General features: G+C 42.1%; 1 protein-coding gene across 7 annotated transcripts in view; it reads left to right on the top strand.

The window, feature by feature from the left end:
- The window catches only part of N4BP2 (NEDD4 binding protein 2), a 227,704-nt gene that overhangs the window by 194,512 nt on the left and 11,721 nt on the right, over positions 1–21,471 (top strand). For 6 of the 7 annotated variants that reach the window (XM_077477610.1, XM_077477605.1, XM_077477607.1 and 3 more), the window contains 4 exons: positions 5,554–5,669; positions 12,275–12,398; positions 13,821–14,003; positions 15,722–15,890. In XM_077477610.1, coding sequence (XP_077333736.1) covers positions 5,554–5,669; positions 12,275–12,398; positions 13,821–14,003; positions 15,722–15,890 — 592 coding nt within the window. The remainder of the gene's footprint in view (positions 1–5,553; positions 5,670–12,274; positions 12,399–13,820; positions 14,004–15,721; positions 15,891–21,471) is intronic. The other variant, XM_077477609.1, reaches the window with a different exon arrangement.

Here is a 21,471-nt window from a genome sequence, read left to right as displayed (position 1 = left end):
ATCCGTAGCAGCCAGCTACAAGGCAAGGGCATCCCCACAGTTCTAGCGACGAGACGGTAGTGACTCCAGCCAGGCAGCAGCTTCCCGCGGGTTAGTAAAGAACTTAGTGGCTTCTCCATCCTGTACCCGCAGCTTTGCAGGGAAGAGGACACTGTACTTAATGTTCCGCGCCCTCAGGCCTACCTTCACCTGGTCGAAGGATCTGCGGAGCTTCTGTGTTTCCATAGAATAGTCCGGGAACATCATCACCGTGGCATTCTGGTAACGCAACTCTCCCACCCTTCGGGCAGCCCGCAAGGCTTCATCTCTATCCCGAAAATGCAGGAGCCGGAAAATCAAGGTGCGCGGCCTCGTTCCCGGAGGCCCCGGGGTAGGAGGAACGCGATGCGCCCGTTCCACGGAGTAATATGGGGAAAATTGCGCGTCAGGCAGCAGAGTCCACAGCAGCTCCTCCACGAAAACTGTAGGGTTCCTCCCCTCCACTCCCTCAGGGAGGCCGACAACGCGGAGGTTATTCCTCCGGTTCCTATTCTCCGCGTCGTCGGCCTTGTATTCCAGGGCACAAACCCGAGTATGTAGGGAGCGGAGGGACTCCGCGTGGTCAGTCGCAAGATCTTCCACCCGCCCGACACGCTGTTCAGCCTCCGTAACTCTGGACCGGAGCTTATCAAGATCCTGACGGACCAGGCCGACATCCAGCTGCACGGCTTCGATCTTGTTAGTCAGGGTGGCTTGACACGTGGCTATGGCCGCCATCACGTCCCTGAGCCCGATCTCCTCAGCCCCTTCCTGGTCCTCCATCTCCGTCTGCGACGCCATATTGTGCGCCCTTACAGGGGGAGTTGTCTCCTGCAGGGCCGGTACCGAGGGGGAGTCCGTGAAACGAAGCTTCTTACCCCTGTGCCGTGTTATGCAGGACATCCGGAGCACCCGTGGATAGTTTGTTCATAAAAGGAACAGCAGGAGCGTAGGTTCAGGATAAAAAGGCAGCAGAGCTCTGGCTTCCACAACCTCTCAGGTCGCCATCTTGGACACGCCCTTCCACCTATGGAGATTTTTAAGTACTGTCATTTGTTGCCATTCCACAAGTGTGCGCAATTTCAAAGCATGACATGTTCGGTATCTATTTACTCAGGGTAACATCATCTTTCACATTATACAAAAATAATTGGGCTAACTTTACTGGGTTTTTTTTTGTTTTGTTTTTTAATTCATGAAAGTGTATTTTTTTCCCCAAAAAATTGCGTTTAAAAGACCACTGCGCAAATACCCTGTGACATAAAAAATTTGCAACAACCGCCTTTTTTTTTCTCTAGGGTCTCTGCTAAAAAAAATATATGTAATGTTTGGGGTTCTAAGTAATTCTCCAGAAAAAAAAAAAAAATAATGATTTTAACTTGTAAGCAACAAGTGTCAGAAATAGACTTTGGCATGAAAGGGTTAAACATGAGGCATTTTGCATGGCACTGTTCATGTTAGTGCATGACCTCTGCCTGCATTGTGAGACCTGATATTTCCTGTGAAGAAACTACATATACCACAATCCCTTTGTTGTCTAGCGCTGGTGCAAGTGAGAGCTACACAGATCTGACACAGACACAATCAGCACAATTAAAAGATAGATCACTATGCCGGAAGATTTATATTTCTTCACATTAGTACTCTCACTTGTGAAGCAATAGAGAGGAAATGGAAAGGCATACACAGGACACTGAGCCAGAACAATAGGCTGCCTGCCACTAGGAACAAGCTAGGTGAATGAATATGTAGACATAGGGAAATCAATCAGCTATACTAGTGCAAATTGCAGCCATGTGAGCCTGTCATTACAGAGTAAAGAAAACGAATACATAGTTGACTCCTAACCATTCGCCCGCCATGGTGTCCTCTTTAAAAGTTCTTCGTATCCAGGGGGTGGGAAGGATTGGTGATCTTGTGACCACATGTTCCGCTGGTTGAGTATCTTCATTGGTTTTTAAATCCTATATGTTAAACTTGTGATACTTTTAATATCCGTGTATTATATTATCCAAATATATTCTACACTCATTCACGTTTTAGTTCTTCTTTCACTGTTCCCTTTTAAAGGAAATTTACTATGTTCATCAAAATATATAACTTAAAACATGTCACCTTTACAGATGCTTCTATGAATATACCTATTCTCTCCCTATTCATTTGTTTCATCTCTCAAATGCAAGTTTTTTTCTGTTATTCTCAGATTTTATGTTCTAGGGTGGATATGTTCCATTCTCTATGCCCCCTTGTGTAATGAACATAGCTAACATTTCCTGCTCAGCCCTGAGATGGACTACACTTATACAGTGCCTTGAAAAAGTATTCACACCCCTTGAAATTCTCCACATTTTGTCATGTTACAACCAAAAATGTAAATGTATTCTATTGGGGTTTTGTGTGATAGACCAACACAAAGTGCCACATAATTATGAAGTGGAAGGGAAATCATAAATGGTTTTCATTTTTTTTTTTACAAATAAATATGTGAAAAGTGTGGAGTGCATTTGTTTTTAGCCCCCTTTTCTCTGATACCCCTAATTAAAATCTAGTGGAACAGATTACCTTCAGAAGTCACCTAATTAGTAAATAGAGTCCACCTGTGTGTAGTTTAATCTCAGTATAAATACAGATTTTCTGTGAAGCCCTCAGAGGTTTGTAGAAAGCGTTGCTCATCACCCTAAACACAGCATCCCCACTGTGAAACATGGTGGTTGCAGCATCATGTTGTAGGGATGCTCTTCAGCAGGGACGGGGAAGATAGTCAGAGTTTATGGGAAGATGGATGGAGCCAAATACAGGGCAATCTTAGAAGAAAATCATGAAATCAGTCAGCGCAAAACATATACAATATAAAATAGCACAGCTGCTGAACACTGAAGGTAAATATAACAAAATCCTCAAATACACATTGTAAAAAGAAATAGCGCAGCGCTAAAAGGTCCTCATAACATTCCACAACATGTGGGAAATGGAAATAAAGGCTATAAAAAAGGAAGCTTAAATGTCAGCGGAGGTAGTGATGGGTTCCTCTGTGTTAGTAATAGCCTACATGGATAGCTATATAGTGTCAACAAACTCGGTGATTCCACCACCAGACAATCCAACTGCTCACCTCAAAAGATGGACCCCTGCTTACACAGATAGGTCAAACAGGCATATGCCACTCCTAGTGGACCCACATCAGGATTCCGAAAACCAGAATAAATGGAACTTGACTTCCTGATTAGCGTTATGATGTCATCAATGATAACTCGAATTTCCAAAGTGCAGTGTCATAAAATCAAAAAAATGTATATATAGTGCAGACCGTATGGGTAAAACACTAAATTTATTAAGATAGACAGGTACTCACATACGCTGATGAAGTCCCGACTAGGACGATACACGTACGAGAGGACCCTGGATTGTCACTGCAACCACCTTATTGCCTCTTTAACCTGTGGAATATTTTATCCATGTTTACAAACCAGCACTAGGCTTTAGTGCTCTGTATGTGAGTACCTGTCTATCTTAATAAATTTTAGTGTTTTATCCATACGGTCTGCACTATATATATTTTTATTTTATTTTATGACACTGCACTTTGGAAATTCGAGTTATCATTGTATCTTAATCTTTTTAGCATGATTGATGTAAAAACATTGAGTTTAGTGTCACTTTAGGCCAAATAAATATATTGAAGCATCAAACTACAGCACTCTATGTAGTTCTGAATTAACATGGAAACACAAAATTGGGCTTTCAGTGCAAGTGGAGCGAAGATGGGGTATACGAGAGAGGGAGAACATTTTGGTTCATTATCTGGGGTGGGGGTTACATTTTTATAGAATGCGAGGAAGGGGCGGAATGGGGTTTGAAAATACATGGAGGAAAGCTCTGGTTTAAGGGTATTTTCACACTGGGGCACTTTTCAGGCATTTAACGCTAAAAATAGGGGCAGTACGCTTGCAGAACGGGGAAAAAAGTCCTGCAAGCAGCATCTTTGGGGGCGGTATGGGAGTAGGGTTACCACCTCATCCCTTTTAAACCCATATGAATTACACATGTTCTGAGGCTAATTTAATGCAGATAAGGTACCAAGTGAGTTTAATTAACACCTTAAGCAGCCATATAACCTGTGTAATTAATATGTGTTTGGGTTTTAAAGGGATGAGGTGGCAACCCTATGTGGGAGCAGTGTATACACCCAAAACGCCTTGCCCATTGAAATGAATTTCAGCGCCGCAACACAGGAGCTTTTAACCCTTTCTTCAGCCTCTAGCAGGGTGAAAAGCTGCTATAACAGTAGTAAAGCCCTGCTAAAACTAGCAGCGCTTTCCCGCTAACACTGTCACCGCCCCAGTGGGAAAGTACCATAATGGAATAGGCTTTCTGGTTGAGGCTGCCATTGTCTATTCACAAGATGCATGCTAGTTCTAGGACAGTGAAGTGCCTGTTCAGCATCACTGCAATATGCGTCTTGTGTCAAAAGGGTGGTTGGATGGGATTTGGATGCCGAAATGTATTTTGATAGTATTGTGTCTTTTTAGTTTGTATGGACAAAAAAAGGCATATGGTACATTTTAAAATGCTGCAAATTCAGAAAAATAGCTGACGCTATTGCCAGAAATCCAGCGAGCTCCTAACTTCCTGATATTGCCTGACAATCCTCCCCTGCTCAGGGTTTTCAATCTGGACTGCAGAAGTCTGCCCATCTCTGCCACTGTTTGTCCCTCTTTACCTACATACATTGACTTATTTTCCATCAAAATAGTGCTGCTGTCTTGATTCTCAAGAGCCTGCCCTTGCTTTGTGTGCAGTGAAAGGTCTCTCTTGATGTAGTTTTGGGTGCATGCCTATGTCAATAGAACTACAAAAAGGAGACCGCTACCCATTGCAGTAAGCAGTATTGGAGGGCACATAAGATATAAACAAGGCCAAGGATAAATCCAAGGAAAAAACTAAGCTTACTTACCGGCCAGCCCACAGGCAACCGAACCAACTTGTCAAACAGTATGCGTTTAAAACCGGGGTTTAGTCTGCACACATTTGCAAATGCATGCATAAGCTACAGAGCCTCGCCAAGGCACACCACATGCATTCTGATGAATAGGTGGAGGGCAGATGGTCTGAAGGGGAGCACACTGAGCACACAGCATATAGCTCAATGGCTGCAAAGGTGTCCGTGCGCTGCCTGACCAATACAGACTGATACAAAAAGGGGACCACTGCCCCAACCTATAGCTGGCCATTGCATTATGCAGCATTGGAGGGCACAAAAGTTAGATGCTGATGTAGGGCAGCCTGCTGATCCCTTCTACCTGCAGCTTCTGCTGCAAGACATTTATATGCCTAGTGATGACATCACAGGGAGAAATGGAAGCCATTTCCTGCTACAGGAGACAAAAGAATAGTAAATCATGCTGGAACATACACTAGAGGGGGAGATGGAGGTTTGGGGGTAAATCGTGGGTCATGCCTACCTTTTAGATTTCTTTGTTATTAAAAGATTCCCATTGCAATAATGTAATCAAAATAAATGTATTTTTCTTACAGCAGAAGAAGCCTTTATTATCTACAAACTGTGCTGTGAAGATGAAGGAGAAGCAACTCTTGGAACTATTTCCTAATATAGAGCAAAATTTGCTTATGGACATTTTTAAAGAAAACAAGTAAGAAAGCTTTTATTTCCTTGAATGTAAACTATGAAATTCGTATGGCATTAAGCTTAAGTACACACTGGTTTCTGTGCAGCTAATTTGCAGTGTATTTAGGAGCTTGTTCACACTAGTAGCCTTGTTGATCGCACAACCACTAGTGCGTGTAAGGAGGACAAGTGTCAGTGCATTGTGCGCATAAGTCACATTTCAAGTTCTATTCAGATTGCAAAGTGGTTATTTTTTGTTACAGCCCACTGCGCCAGACAAACAGTGCTGCATGCTTATTTATACAGTACAGTGCTTAATTGTACAATACAGCAAACAGGCTACTTTAAGTCTTGACCATGGGTTATATGCTGCCACCCTCAGATGAGAACAAGGTGTTCTGGGACATTTGTTACCATTGGGGGGGGGGTGTCGGATGTAGGTCTGTGTGCCTTCAACAAGATGTACAGGTTTGTGACAAGGATCAGAGATCCAAAGGCCTTTGCAGTGGAAGCACTGGGGACACCATGGAGTCGGTTCTGGCTTATACTGTACTTTTTGCCCCTGTTACGGATTCTCCCTCGACTGCTTCACAGGATTGAGCTAGAGGGCATTAAGGTGATCTTAGCACCAAATAGGTCCACTTGGCATTCTGACATTTTGTAACTGCTCAGAGACACTCTTTGAGCATTTACAGACCGACCAGAGTTGCTGTCTCAAGAACAGGTCTAGCATTCTGCTTTATGGTTGCAGGTTTAAAACGGCTTGCTTTTAAAACCCAAATCCTGAAAAATCACTGTCTATGACTCTGTTATTCCTATGCTTTTCAAGGCTAGGAAATCAACCTCTCAAAATGTCTGTCGTCGCACTTGGAAGGCTTACTTTACATGGTGCAAGGCACAGGAGATTCATTCTGGATTCTCTGAGACGTATTCCTGTCCTTTCTCCAGTCTAGGTAAGAGTAGCATTTGGCATTCAGCAACCTGAAGGCTTAAGTCTGTCTTGGTCATTCTTTCAGAAACCGCTGGCTACTCATTCCCTGGTTAAGAGACTTTGCTTAAGAGATGGCTCACTTCACTCCCCGTTTGTCACTTTTTTTTGCCTTAGGATCTTGAGTCGGTCCTGTTGGCTCCAAAAAAAGCCTCTTTCCCTCTGGCACCCATTCAAGATATTCCTTTGGCTAACCTTACTTGTAAGGTTAGCCTTACAAGTAAGGCTTGTAATGACTGATGGCTGTAATATCAGTGAGATGTGTTCTCAGAACTGGTGGCCTTAGCCTGTAAGTAACTCTTCCTTGTTCTTAATAAAGGCAAGGTAGTTTTGAGGCCCCCAGGTGTCCTACCTCCCTAAAGTGGATTCCTCCTTCCACCTTGATCTGGAGACTTTCTTACCCTCTCTGTTCCCTGCTCCTACACACCCCAAAGAGGTATCTACATTGTTTATGCCCCACCTGAACTTTATATCCTCTGCTTTGACCTGCCTGCAGGCCCTCAGAAGGGCCATCTTTTTCCACCATCTGTAGGTGGGTCAGGCAGGTTATCATGAAGGCTTACGCCTTGAAAAATAGGACTCTCTTATTCCCTTTTAAGATCACATGATTTTTTTCTTTTTACTATTGGACTTCTCAGCGCCAGGCATCTGTTTTTCAGATTTTCAAGGCTACCACCTGGTCCTCTGTTCACATCTTGAAGTTTTTCAAAGTGGATGTTCAGGCCTCTGCTAATGCCAGTTTTGTTTGTAAGGTTATTCAAGCCATGGAGTTGCATACCTGATTTTCTTGTTTGGGCAGGTTGGCTTTGTTTGCTGTATTACCCTCTCTTGTATCACTTGGGAACATCTTATCGTCAAGACTTAATTGTGCCTATGTCCTGTGCTGTGCGATTAAGAAATAAGAATTTTTGACTTGCATCCAGTGTGGCGCTAAAACAAACACGAGTGAAAAAAGTTTCATTTTTAATTTTATTATTGCGTTTTTTTTGTTATTTTAGGGCCACATTGTTTGGGTCCAATTTATAATATATTCTGTATCAGGCTATTGTGTTGACAGCTCTATAAGTTTTGAAGCCTTAGCACAGATTTCTCCTTTTTATAATGGTTTACAAAGGATTTTTGGCTTGCCTGTAAATTTGTTTTCTTGGAGCACAGTACAGGACACAGACCACTCTCCTCTCTGTCACAGCATTTTCATTCGATGGCTAGCTAAAAAACTGAGACTTGCTGGGATTGGGAGTAGGAGTGGTTATATGGGTGGTTTTAACAGCTTTGTTTGCCAGTGTCCTTCACCTGAAATTGGCAGCAAATAACCCAGGGTTAACGCATATAGGTGTCCTCTACTGTATTCTGAGAAAACGATTTTACATGTAAGTAAAAAAATTTAAATTTTTCATTGCACACCAAATGTAGTGGAGTCAACTGCCATCTGAGGGAACAAGGCCTTTAGCCTTCTCTTGAGACTGAAGCGCACTTGGTGTAAACAAGCTCTTAATCAATAGGCCAGTTTTGGAAATGTGTCCTGTTACATTTTGATACAAATGTTAAAGCAGCCCCTTTTTTTTTTTTTGTGTGTGTTTTATTTATTTATTTTAGTTTAAGTACTGTAATTCTGTGACACTTGCTTTATTTATATTTTATAGTATCCATCTTGCAGAGCCTATAACTTCCTCATAAATAGTAGGGGGCGATGAAGGCAGTGCTATTATAGCTGTAATAAATTGGGTCCAGCCACTCTTACATTGTTTTGTGTGAGCTCTGCCCCTTACGCAAATACAGGTATTCATACCCCTTGAAATTTTTCCATATTTTGTCATGTTACAACTAAAAATGTAAATGTATTTAACATTTTTAAATTGGCATTTTATGTGACCAACACAAAGTGGCACATAATTGTGAAGTGGAAGAAAAATGATGAATGGTTTTAATTAAATATCTGAAAAGTGTGGCATGCATTTGTATTTAGCCCCCTTTCCTCTGATACCCCTAACTAAAATCACGAGGAACCAATTGCCTTCAGAAGTCACCGAATTAGTAAAATAGAGTCCCCCTGTGTGTAATTTAATCTCAGTATCAATACAGCTGTTCTCTGAAGCCCTCAGAGGTTTGTAAGAGAACCTTAGTGAACGAACATCATGAAGGCCAAGGAACACACCAGACAGGTCAAGGATTAAGTTGTTGAGAATTTTAAAGCGGGATTGGGTTATAAAAAAAAATATCCCAAGCTTTGAACATCTCACAGAGCACTGTTCAATCTATCATCTGAAAATAGAAAGAGTATGGCACAACTACAAACCTACCAACACATGGCCATCTGTCTAAACAGCAAGGAGAGCATTAATCAGAAAAGCAACCAAGAGGCCCATGGTAACTCTGGGGGAGCTGCAAAGATCCACATTTCAGGTGGGAGAATCTATCCACAGGACAACTATTAGTCATGCACTCCACAAATCTGGCTTTTGTGGAAGAGTGGCAAGAAGAAAGTCATTGTTGAAAGAAAGCCATAAGAACTCCCGTTTGCAGTTTACGAGAAGCCATGTGGGGGACACAGCAAACGTGATAGAAAATGCTTTGAACATACAAGACCAAAATGTAACTTTTTGGCCTAAAAGCAAAACTCTGTGTGGCCAAAAACTAACACTGCACATCACCCAGAATACACCACCCCCACTGTGAAACACGGTGGTGGAAGCATCATGTTGTAGAGATGCTTTTCTTCAGCAGGGACAGGGAAGCTGGCCGGAGTTGATGGGAAAATGGATGGAGCCAAATACAGGGCAATCTTAGAGGAGAACCTGTTAGTGTCTGCAAAAGACTTGAAACTGGGGGGGAAGTTCACCTTCCATCAGGACACCAACCCTAAACATACAGCCAGAGCTACAGTGGAATGGTTTAGATCAAAGCATATTCATGTATTAGAACAGCCCAGTCAAACTCCAGACCTAAATCCAGTTGAGAATCTGTTGCAAGACTTGAAAATTGCTGTTCAGACATTCTCCATCCAATCTGACAGAGCTTGAACTATTTGCAAAGATGGGTGGGCAAGAAATTCACTCTCTAGATGTGCAAAGCTGGTAGAGAGATCCCCAAAATGACTTGCAGCTGTAATTGCAGCAAAAGATGGTTCTACAAAGTATTGACTCAGGGGGTCTGAATACAGATGCACGCCACACTTTTCATGTATTTATTTGTAAAAAAAAAATTGAAAGCCATTTATCATTTTCCTTCCACTTCATGATTATGTGCCACTTTGTGTTGGTCTATCAAATCCCAATAAAATACATTTACGTTTTAGTTGTAACATGACAAAATGTGGAAAAATTCAAGGGGTATAAATACTTTTTTCAAAGGACTGTATATGTGGAAAACCTGTGACCTCTGAGCTAAGCAGCTAACAGAGACCAATCCAAGAGAGTCCTTGGGGGTACAGCTACGTCTGCACAGCAGCTGTGTGATCCTGCTAGTAACACACTTCCTGTCTTAGCCTGTCTCCACTCTGGATGGAGGAGCAGTGAAGACACCTTTTGGACAGCAGCATTGTCATTCTGGGGAGAGGGTAGTGTTAGATGGACTAGCAAATTGAGGTGAGATATCTACAGTTTGGCCTTAATTTAACAACTTTTAAGCACCCCTGTAAATGGACAGTTTGGTCTGTTGAGGGAAGTTGAAAAATAAACTCACTGACAGGATCAACAGGTGACAATAAAGGGAAAAGCCTAAAAATGTAATGCAGCCACCATATCTAAGAATTTGTAAGCTGTAATATTATTTTTATTTTTGGCTTTAATATCACTTTAAATGAATAAGCCAAAGCTAGAAGCTTATTGGTTACTATGCACAACAGTTTTAGTAAGTCCCCTATAGTTTTATTAGCATGCAAGTACTTAACATTTATTTGGATTTAATAAATATGTATTTTAGTTCTGCCTATGTATAGTTCCAAATGTTGGCAGCACAAATTGTTTCTGTACCTATTTTTGATGTAGTCATTGTTTAGGACTGAATTTCAATTGCATTACATTTTATTGAAATTTAAATACATTTTCCAATTAAACTAAATTTACTTAATTTTTGCTAATTTACACCAGTGTTTTTCAACTTTTTTCAGTCCAGGTACCCTTTAGAAGTGTGCATAATCCCAGGGCACACCAGTCTGAGGGCTTGTTCATGCTGGGAGGTGCGTTGGAGCACGCATTTTTTTGCGTGTTCGCGTGTGTTGCATCCTTTAAAGAGGAAGTAAACCCTGATGGGTTTACTGCCTCTTTGTCTCCCTGCAAAGGTAAAGCATAATGGGCTACTATGCATTGCATAGTAGCCCATTATGTATCACTTACCTGACACAGGAGCCAGTGATGTCACAGCTGTCCCCTGTAGCACGGAGTGTCCATCTTTTTCTGGATATCACTGCTCCGGCCACTCACAGCGCCGGAGCAGCGATGACGTCACTCTTACGCATGCGTACGGGAGCCGCCACTAACGGCATATCGACGTTAGCAGCGGCATGCCCAGTGCGCCTGCGCGCCGCTCTCTAATTTGTAAATATCTCCTAAACCGTGTAGGTTTAGGAGATATTTCTTGGACCTAGAAGTAAGTATTAATCTAGGCTTACCTGTAGGCCAAAGTGGTTTGTAAGGGTTTACAACCACTTTAATGGGCGTGGCTGTACATGCATTTGCTAGGTGCATGGGGGTGTCGAAATAATGGCACCTACATGTGACTGCAAAAGGTAGCACTTTTTTGTGCGGTACAGGAAAATTTTGTATGTGTTACCTCACTGCACCTAGTGTGAACAAGCTCTGAAATTTATTCTGTGAGGCAAAGTTCAGTGATCTTAGGGTGTAACTCCATCCAAATTTCTCCCTTCTAGCACAAATCCCCCACTAAATCCTCCCTCCTAGTACTGCCTCCCCCCCCAAAATTACTCATGCCAGCACAAACTCTCCTGTTCCCAAATCCCCACTCCTAGCACAAACCCTACTCCAACCCCCAGCGCACTTTTCGCAAATCCCCCTGTATTAGCACAAATGTGGGCTGTGCTTAACTCCTGTGCAGTGCATGGGCTGTGTGTGTTAACACAGCTTTTTGTTTTGCTTGCAATTGTACACATAGCTGCAGGAAGGAGGAGAGATCTGTGCAGGCCGTGTTCTCTATCTCCTTGCAGGGTTGCACTGGACAGGAGTGGAAGTAAACCCTCCTTGGTTTCAGTCAAGGAAGCTGCCATCTTGGCCTCTAATAATTCTTCAGCTGCCATAATGCTGCACATGTGATCAGTTATGACACCAGCCATTGGATGGTTTGAAAGTTTGGTTGAGAGCACAAACAATGTGAAAATTAGCATTTCCGGCATGCCGGGAATGTAAGTGTTTTTTTTGAGGCTGGGTTTACTCCCGCTTTAACACAGAGTAGTGCTCAGACTGGGATGTGCCCGCGGAACCCCTGAGGACTCTTTGGGGAACCTCGTTTGAAAAAACATGATTTACACTGTTTTAAATGTTTTTTAAGGGGAAATTTTCCTGAAAAAATATGGAGGCAGCCATCACTAGGATTTATTTGGGATTGGCCAGTATTTAGCATAATTCCTGAAGGTTTTATAAATGAGTAAAAAATTAACTGACAAACACTGCTTTATATCCATTCTGCAGTTATTCTTTAGAGACAACAGAAGAGTTCATCAGCTCAGCATTAGAAGCTGATCCTGTGCAGAATGTTGTGGCTCAAGGGTTTAAACAGGAGCTGCCCTCATCAACTGACAGAATGAAAGAAAAGGTACGTTTACTTCATTGGAGTATAAAAAAAATAGAGTCCAGCATGTTCTCTGGGAACATATTCTCATTGTTGTATATTTAGTAAAGGAATAAAAAAATTGCTTTGCAAATTGTACTGTCACATTTACAAAGTTATTGTGCACTCAGTTTAGTGAATAAGGTGTTATCCAATCACGTGCTAGCAAAATCCTGTTTTTGTTGGGTGTTTTTAAAGTCCCTTCCACACGGGGTGGGCTCCGTTTGAGTCCACCTACTCAGTCCCTGTCCGTTGAGCAGTTGGATGGCTGGTCTGTGTCCGATCCGCATATGCAGAGGGCACATGGACACGTATACAGTCGCTTTCCTCTATAGGTGATTGGATGTAAACAAGCCGCCTGTCTGATTCAGCTGATTGCTATCCAAACCACCAGACAGATGGGGAACGGATCCCCATCTGCTTGTTTTTAGTAGATTGGATCAGATGTTGGCAGGTGCGTTGACTCCCGCGGATCCATAGAATAGACTGGAGGGTCTGAGCGGGTCCACCTGAAAAACAGTGTGAAAGGGGTCTAGCTGCCCTTGATTGGACAAAGGAAGCACAGCGTCATTTCCTAGTGTATTGTTAAAAACAACATTTTGTCCTTAACTTCACCCCAGAAATAAAAGAAAATAATGTGGCACAAAAGAACTTGAACAGGGTTTATTTTAGAAAGCCAGACATGAAATGTACGTAACTGAGAATCATACCACAGATCAAGTCATTGGTTACCTATGTTTAATTTGACCCATTTATCTAATTTCATAAAAAAAAAAAATAACCCTAAAATGTCTTCATGCGCACATACAACATACCACAAAGATTGTGCAATCATGTATGCAAAATAAGGGGGAAAACAAAAAAAAAAAAAATATATATATATATATAATATAGCTATCTGAGGTTTCCTCTGCCTGCTCCCCCCCCTTCTCTAAACACCTGAGTCCTGAGTCCCAGCTCTGTGCCTGGCTGCCATTCTTATCTCCCCTCTCCCTGCTCTCACAGGCTACACTAATAGAGGGAGCTATTGGATCCCGTTGCTGTCAATCACGTTCTGGGAGGAGGAAGCTGGGGCATGGCTGAACTGCGCAATGTGTGTCTATGGATGCAGTTAGCCCAGCTCCGGAGCACTCCTGCATGTGTGCCCCCATAGGGGGCACACACAAGAGAGGGGAGCAGTGACGGGGGACTTCAGGACGAGGAATGGGGACAATCTGTGTAATGCATTGCACTGAGGAGGGAAGTATAGCATATTTTTGTTAGTTGGAATAATGGCATGTTTCAAATATTGTGGCTTTTTATAACAATTAGTATGGTGTGGTTGTTTTTTTTTTTTTTTTGTGTATTTTTTGTAACTTTATTAATTGTTATAATAACGATGTTGACTTGTTTACCTATATTTTAAAGAGAGCAAAAGCAGATAAAGAAGATCTCCGTGATCGCTATTTCCAGGATTTGGAATGCCCAGAATATGATGATTTCAGGGCAGAGGCCCTTCTGTATCATCGGAAGCAGCAGGAAAGCTACAGGAAAGCAGCGGAAGCTCACACCCGGGGAATGAAGCAAGTTGCAGCTTTTTATGCACAACAGGTTAGTTTTATTAAAGATAAGAGAATTCAGTTAAATGGCAAATAAGTACATTTGGGTCTTATTTTGGGCTACACACAGATCTCCTGGATTAATGTAAATATCAAAATTTGAGTGACGGTGGTGCTACAGCCTGCCTCTCTCTAAGGTAGCCGATAGATCAGTCAGTTTTTTTTTTAGTTTTTTTTCATTCAACCAGCAGGTTGAACAAAAAAAATTGACTCCATTTCCTCATCCACACACTTATAGCTATTCTATCCTTGCCCACCAAATCCAACAGGGCGGTTGTACAGAAGTTGATCAGTAGATTGATGTCTGTACAACCTCCCTGCCCATATTTGAATAGAAATTGAGGGATTTCGATCCATGTAAGGCGGACTTTACATAACAAATTGACAATTTTAAATTTCTAGCCCCCATAAGAAGACGTGCCCCCCCATGATAAATAGCAAAACTGTCACGTTTAGCCTGAGAGGGGACTTCTTTATAATTTTTTTTCTTGTTATGATCAGCACTAAAGCAATAATTAATTAATAAAAACATTTTGTTTTATTTTTGGCAAATAAATATGAACTACTTATGTATTGAAAAGGGCCCAGTCGCTACCTCTAGTGGCTAAAGAGAGGTGTGTGCATATATTTGTACAGACATAAATATATAGATACACATATAGCACCACCAACTAGAAAATCCTGATGATTATTAATGTAAATATGAACTACTGCACACAAACTATATTGTATTTTAATTTCCAGCACAATGGGATCCTTTTTTCACATTTACAGTTTTTCTTGCTTTGCTGAAAATAAGTCAATTGTTCGCAGAGTTCAATATCTGAAGCTAAAATGTATGCACGAGGAATTAGTGCAAGGACAGGAACTGAATCCGCCTCTGCTGTAGTTTTCTTCTTTCTTTTTCTTAGAAAACCCATAATGGTCTGAAGTCTTATTTACAGCAGTGATATGGTGTAACACATAAAACATTTGCTTTATATGGAGAAAGGTGAGTCAGACAGAATGTAGCTGGCCGCGTATGAGCCATAATAGGGTCCTATTACGAGCATGCTTTTGGTCTGCACCGGATTTTTATTACAGGGCGTCACCTTTAGTAAAGTTGCCTGCCCATTAGTGCATCACTTTTGAAATAGTAAGTACTTATATTTCATCCCAGTCCAGTTAGCTTTCCTCCAACAAGGCCCCAGCTAGCTCTTTATACTGTGCATGTGCACCACATCCCTTTTCTTTCCTATTGGTAAGGCTCATGGCAGCCTTCAGAGGTCAGAGTACAGTTTACCAACAGGAATGATTGGGGCCAGAGCCTGCATGCACAGTACGAGGAGTAACTGTCTGGAACCTTGTCTGAGGAAGATTGAGATTGCTGGTTTGGGGATGAAGGTAAGTACTATGCCAAGAGAGTTCCACTCAGGAGAGGTGGGAGTATTTGATGAAGGACAGATTCACTAAGGGTGCCCTTTGAGCTACCCTGCAGGGGCCTCCTTATACTCTGCAAATGCATAACCTAATTCACTTAATTGTTCCCTTTTTTGATATACTAAATAAACATAGAGTGGCCCTTTTGGATTTTCTTACTACCTGTATAATATGATTTTCTAAACTCTTTACAAACGTAGTTTGTATGTTTTTTTTTACTTTAATTTCAAAGATTGTATGATAATTTGACCTGTTTTAAAGTATAAATGCTTACTACCTATTCTCCTCTAGGGCTATTTGTATGGGCAGAAGATGAAAGAGGAGAATCACAGAGCGGCTGTGCAGATTTTTGAACAGGCTAATGAGTTCCTCCTGCCAGAAAATATATTAGATTTACATGGACTTCATGTAGATGAGGCTATGAAACACTTCCGCAGGGTCCTGCAAGACAAGACAGAAGGTAGTATACTGTTCATTCCCGATTTGTTGCTAAGTTGTATTCCAATACTGTGTGGCAGCAGACTACGGCTAGGTTTACACATGTCCAGTGCAAATGTCCCCTCAGTTTTCATGGTGAATTTCCAAGGCAGCTGTTCAGATGCAAATTTCTGGTACGGATTTTAAGGAACCCCACGCCAAAATGTAAAACGGCGTGGGGTCTCCCCCAAAATTGACCATGCATGCTGGGTCTGTGAAGTCACAATGGGGCGGTTAGTTCTACTTTAACCCCTTCACAGCTAAGTGTAAGCCCTTATACACACGGTCGGACATTCCGTCAACAAAATCCGTCGATTTTGTCGGACGGATTTTGTCCGAAACTGGTGTTGCATACACACAGTCGGACAAAGTTGTCGGAAAATCCAATCTTTCGTAACGTGATGACGTTATTTCGTTACGACGGGACTACGTTCAGGCTAGTAGCCAATAGCTTTGGTCTAGGAATTTGATCTGAGCATACGTGGCACTTTGTCCGATTGGAATTCTCTACAAACGATCAAAGTCCGATCGGATCATGTTGTCTGAAAGTTTTATAGCCCAGCTCTAAAACTTTGTCGGTCGGATATTCCGACGGAAACAGTCCGATTGGGCCCACACATGGTCGGATTATCCGACAACGCGGTCCGATCGGACATTTTCCGTCGGAATGTCCAACCGTGTGTACAAGGGCTAAAACAAATGTTAATGCTTAAGCACAATTTTGCAACTTTGAAATGTACTTGTAAAACTGTACTTATTATCATCACACTTACTTTGTGCATTATACCTTGTTTTTTCAGGACAAATTACAGATATTTTTTTTTTCTTTTGCACATTGATTATCCATGGTTATTGTGCTAGAAAGGACAGCATTGTGTTTATTTTCCCTGTTTTGGAATAGGTGCCGCTGTTTAATATGTATTAGTATGTAGGTGTAGAGACCACATTTCTTGCACATTTTTGAATTAATATTTATTTCTTTTTTTGAATTGGGATGTGTTAGCAACGCAGCACTGTTCTTATTGTGTGTTTTTTCTCTGTTTTGATGTGGGAACACATTCTGGTGCTTGCTGCAGCTCTTATCAGGTTTTACGGTAATATTTTGGATGTTTATCACATCAGAGGTTTCTTTTTTTTGATACTGAAAAAACAAAGCTTAGTTTCAGTTCTTTAAAACGTTGTGTTTTGTGTCATCCTATATAAATGTAGCGCACCCAGTGTAGGAGCTGCAAGTGAACTGGGATCCCCCACCCACCTATATACAGCTATATACACTCCTCACTGCCTCCAGCACACTTGCTTGCAGAACTTCAGACTCAGCTGGGACAACACTTTTAGTGAATCTTTCAAAGCACTCAGCCAGATCAAAGCAACAGCCCTTTAAAGGCAAGCTCTTGGTCTGCTTTTCAATTGTCACATTATTTAAGGTCTATATCGAATGCAGAATTATATGTTGGGCCTCTGACATCCTTTAAGTGCCTATGCGCAGATTGGAAACGTACTACACATGCTGTCACTTCTGTATAAACAGATTATTGAGCCTCCATAAGGCCATATCCCTTTGTATATACGTCGCTGGGAGGCGGACCCTCAGATTTTTTTTTTTTTTTTTTTTTTTTTTTTTTTTTTTACAAGATCGCAAATTAACGGGATCATTTCACTGGCTCACAAATCCTCCATAGCAAGCTGTTTATAAGAACAGGGATATAAGATACTGGTCAGATGGTATAGGGTTCCAGTCCTACTTGATCAACTTTATCCGCAAACCTCTAAGCTATGCTGGTGTTGCAAGAGGCAGGGACATTACTACACATTTTCTGCCTGTGCCCTTTAATTGCATCATTTTGGAAGGAAGTGGGGAACATGATTAAACAATTGACATTAATTGACCTTGGGTCAGACCCTCTGGGATATCTCCTGCACCTAAATGAGTTGCCCCTACATCATTACATCGTTATAAAAAGTTGCTGGTAGCACATATGCTGAATGCTGCCCAGGCATGTATCCCAGACGTGTGGAAGTCTACTGTTACACCTACTTTGAAAAATTGGTTCCCTAGAATAGATGAAATTAGGACAATGGAATATATGACAGCATCTTTCTATGGTAGATAGGAATATATGGACATCTGGCCATGGACAACCTTTTCCTGTACACCCTAGTATGCTGATTGCTTTCCCCTTTAGGTTAGAAATGAAGATCTATAATGGTAGGATGGATATGATGGGGTAACTTTGGGGGGGGGGGGTGAGGGGTTGGGTAGGGTAGGGTATCGGAAGCCGTGCAGGTTTTGAGTCTAAGCTAGTTTTTCTTTTTTTGCTTGTTTTTTCTTTTTTAACTTATTTGTCTGTTTTGTAGCTCTCATTCTAGTAGATTATGTCTCCGGACCCCCAAGTGTTGGGGTTAGGAGAAAGATTTCTTGTATCCTAAAGTATATAAGGCAAGGTATAACAAATGAAGCATTTAAGCAGTGATATAATTGTAATGTACCATAGGTTAATAGTTGAGGTAATATTCATATACCGGGTATATTTCTTTATTTATTTATTAGGCTACATGATCCTACTCGATTCTATAATGAATTTTCATTATGGTGGCATATTAATTCATAATCAGTATTAACCCTTATCTTTAGTTTCTGAATTTAATAAGAGTTGCTGCTGGTTTATCTGTTATATTTTCTTAGCGCTGTAGGTCTTGATTTATGTTTTATTTTAATATAGGATTATTTCCTTTCTTGTTGAGTATATGTTTTATTTTAAATAAAGAATTATATTAGAAAATAAAGAATACAGTTGCTTAGTGGGAAGGATTCTCCCATTTACAACGGTTGTGTGGTTGGGGGAATTTGAGTCCGTTTTTTTCCGTTCAACCCGATTAAACAAAAAAAGATGACCCATCTAAAGCCTACTATACACAATGAGATAATTGGACGAATGATCGTCCGTTTTTTTTTTTTTTTTTTGCATGCTAGTCTCCATCTCCAAAGTCAAAAGGTTACTAAAGTATGAAAATTCTCATACGACAGAACAAAAATTTGGAAGTGATGTAATGTGTTGTATTATCATGTGAACACTGTACTGATTAAACAAAAATCGTCAGATCTGGTATTGTTCGAGAACATTTTTTGTGTTTGTTCTTTCGGAAAATTTCAGATAAAAGCTGTGTACTAACAATCAGATTATCGTGTACGGTCGCTTTGAAAGGAGGATCGGGTCATTGGGGGCACTGAAGTTTAGAACCTGAAAAATCATCCGGCTTCTCAAACTGAATGCATCATATGTAATTCAAATTAAAGGAATGATCCTTTCACCCTACAAGGGGATGACTCTTGACATACCAGCTTTCAGTGACTTGTATGTTTAAATTTCTCCACCCAAAATCCCAGCTCCCTCTAAAATCACTGCATCATTTATTCCACATTATGAAGATTGACGTAGGATGAATGAGCTGCCTGTTGCTGCAAAAGGAGGATATACTTTATGGTGGAGGAGCTGGATACTGGGGATGGAGTGTACAGCAGGGGAATCTTATGACTGGAGTTGTAATAAATATAAGAAGCCAGCAGGTCATTCAACCCATCCGTGTCTATCTATAACCAACATTTCAGCTCTGAATGGGTTAACCCTTTAAAAGCATTTTGTTGTGTGGTTCTGGGTTTTAGTCTTTTTTTTGCCAAAAATTCTTCTGTTTATTTATTAAACTAATAAGTTTGCCATTCAATATATTGACAGGTATATAAAACAAAATATCTGTGTGATCTCATAAAGGAACCAGCACTATGTCTGAAAGCACATTTGGTTACCGTATATACTCGAGTATAAGCCGAGATTTTCAGCCTCTTTTTTGAGGCTGAAAGTGCCCCCCTCGGCTTATACTCGAGTCATCGCCGTCTGACTGCTCGATCAGCGTATCGAGCAGACAGACGGCGGACATACTACAATTTGAAAGCCGCGCCTCCTTCTCCGCCTCCGCCTGTGATAGGCGGAACACTGAATTTCCCAGCAGCCTGTGTTCCGCCTATCACGGACATCGTCTCATCCTCGTCCGTAGTACGAGGATGAGACGATATCGGTGATAGGCGGAACACAGGCTGCTGGGAAATTCAGTGTTCCGCCTATCACAGGCGGAGGCGGAGGCGGGGCTTTTGAATTTTAGAATGGCCGCCGAGGCGATCCTGGCAAGGCACGGGACGGAGGCAAGGCACGGCACGGCACGGGACGGGACGGAGGCAAGGCACGACACGACACGGGACGGAGGCAAGGAGGCAAGGCACGGCACGGGACGGAGGCAAGGAGGCAAGGCACGGCACGGGACGGAGGCAAGGAGGCAAGGCTCGGGACACAGGTAGGCTGGACACACACACACACACACACACACACACACACACACACACACACACACACACACACACACGGACACACACACATGGACACACACACACAGGGATGGATGGATGGAGACACACACACACAGGGATGGATGGATGGATGGAGACACACACACACAGGGATGGATGGATGGATGGAGACACACACACACAGGGATGGATGGATGGAGACACACACACACAGGGATGGATGGATGGATGGACACACACACACACAGGGATGGATGGATGGATGGACACACACACACACACAGGGATGGATGGATGGATGGACACACACACACACAGGGATGGACGGACACACAGGGACGGACACACACACAGGGATGGACAGGCATATCTCACCCTCGGCTTATACACGAGTCAATAAGTTTGCCAGTTTTTTTGGGGGTAAATTGGGGGCCTCGGCTTATATTCGGGTCGGCCTATACTCGAGTATATACGGTATTTGATTTCTACTAATAGCATGCATTAATTCTACTTACTCAGTTCAGTATAAAGGCAATTTGTTCCATATTGTGGACAGTTCAGTATAATCTGTTAAATTTTTGGAGCAATTCTAGTTTCTAATGAACCTGTTTATAAGGGTTATGTGTATAGATGCATTTATCTGTGGAGCTACAGGTTCTAACTTGCCATTCCAGCTTCATAGTTGTCAATAGTATGACTGTGCTAAATTTTCAAGAAACAAGACACATTGGACTTTGCAGCTAATGTTAATGATGCCTTGTTCTCCTGCAAGTGTATTTCACATTCAATGCAAAAAAAGAAGAGAAGAAAAAAAAAAAAAAGATAAGGTAAAGGCAAGGACCCTGGGACCCTTTGGTTGTGTAGCAAAGTCCAGTGCCCAGCTTACATCCCTGTGGCTACTGATCCCAGCACTACCTCTTCAGGCACTGCCTGCCCACCTGGCTGCAGCTAGCCCCCCTGGCTTTCTTTTCCACAGTCCTCCCAGACTGAAAATCTCTCCACAGTCCTCCCAGACTGCTCACTCCCCAGCCCACCCAGCTGACTCCTCAGGAGATCTCCTGGACGTGCTGACTCTCTCCTGCTGTCCCCTCCTTGGCCCGTGCCTCCAGGAAGGATTCCTCCATGTGTTGTAGAGGGTCCTTCTAGCACCCGAGCCCCAAGCCTGAGGTCACCCCGTAACCCCCTCAGACTAGGGGGCACCCTC

The sequence above is a fragment of the Lithobates pipiens genome, unplaced genomic scaffold (assembly GCF_037356315.1).
Source record: "Lithobates pipiens isolate NorthernLeopardFrog02 unplaced genomic scaffold, aLitPip1_a1.2 Scaffold_13, whole genome shotgun sequence".
Classification (NCBI taxonomy): Eukaryota; Metazoa; Chordata; class Amphibia; order Anura; family Ranidae; genus Lithobates; species Lithobates pipiens.
Note: the sequence above shows the minus strand (reverse complement) of the source record. Positions and strands in the feature narration are given on the sequence as shown.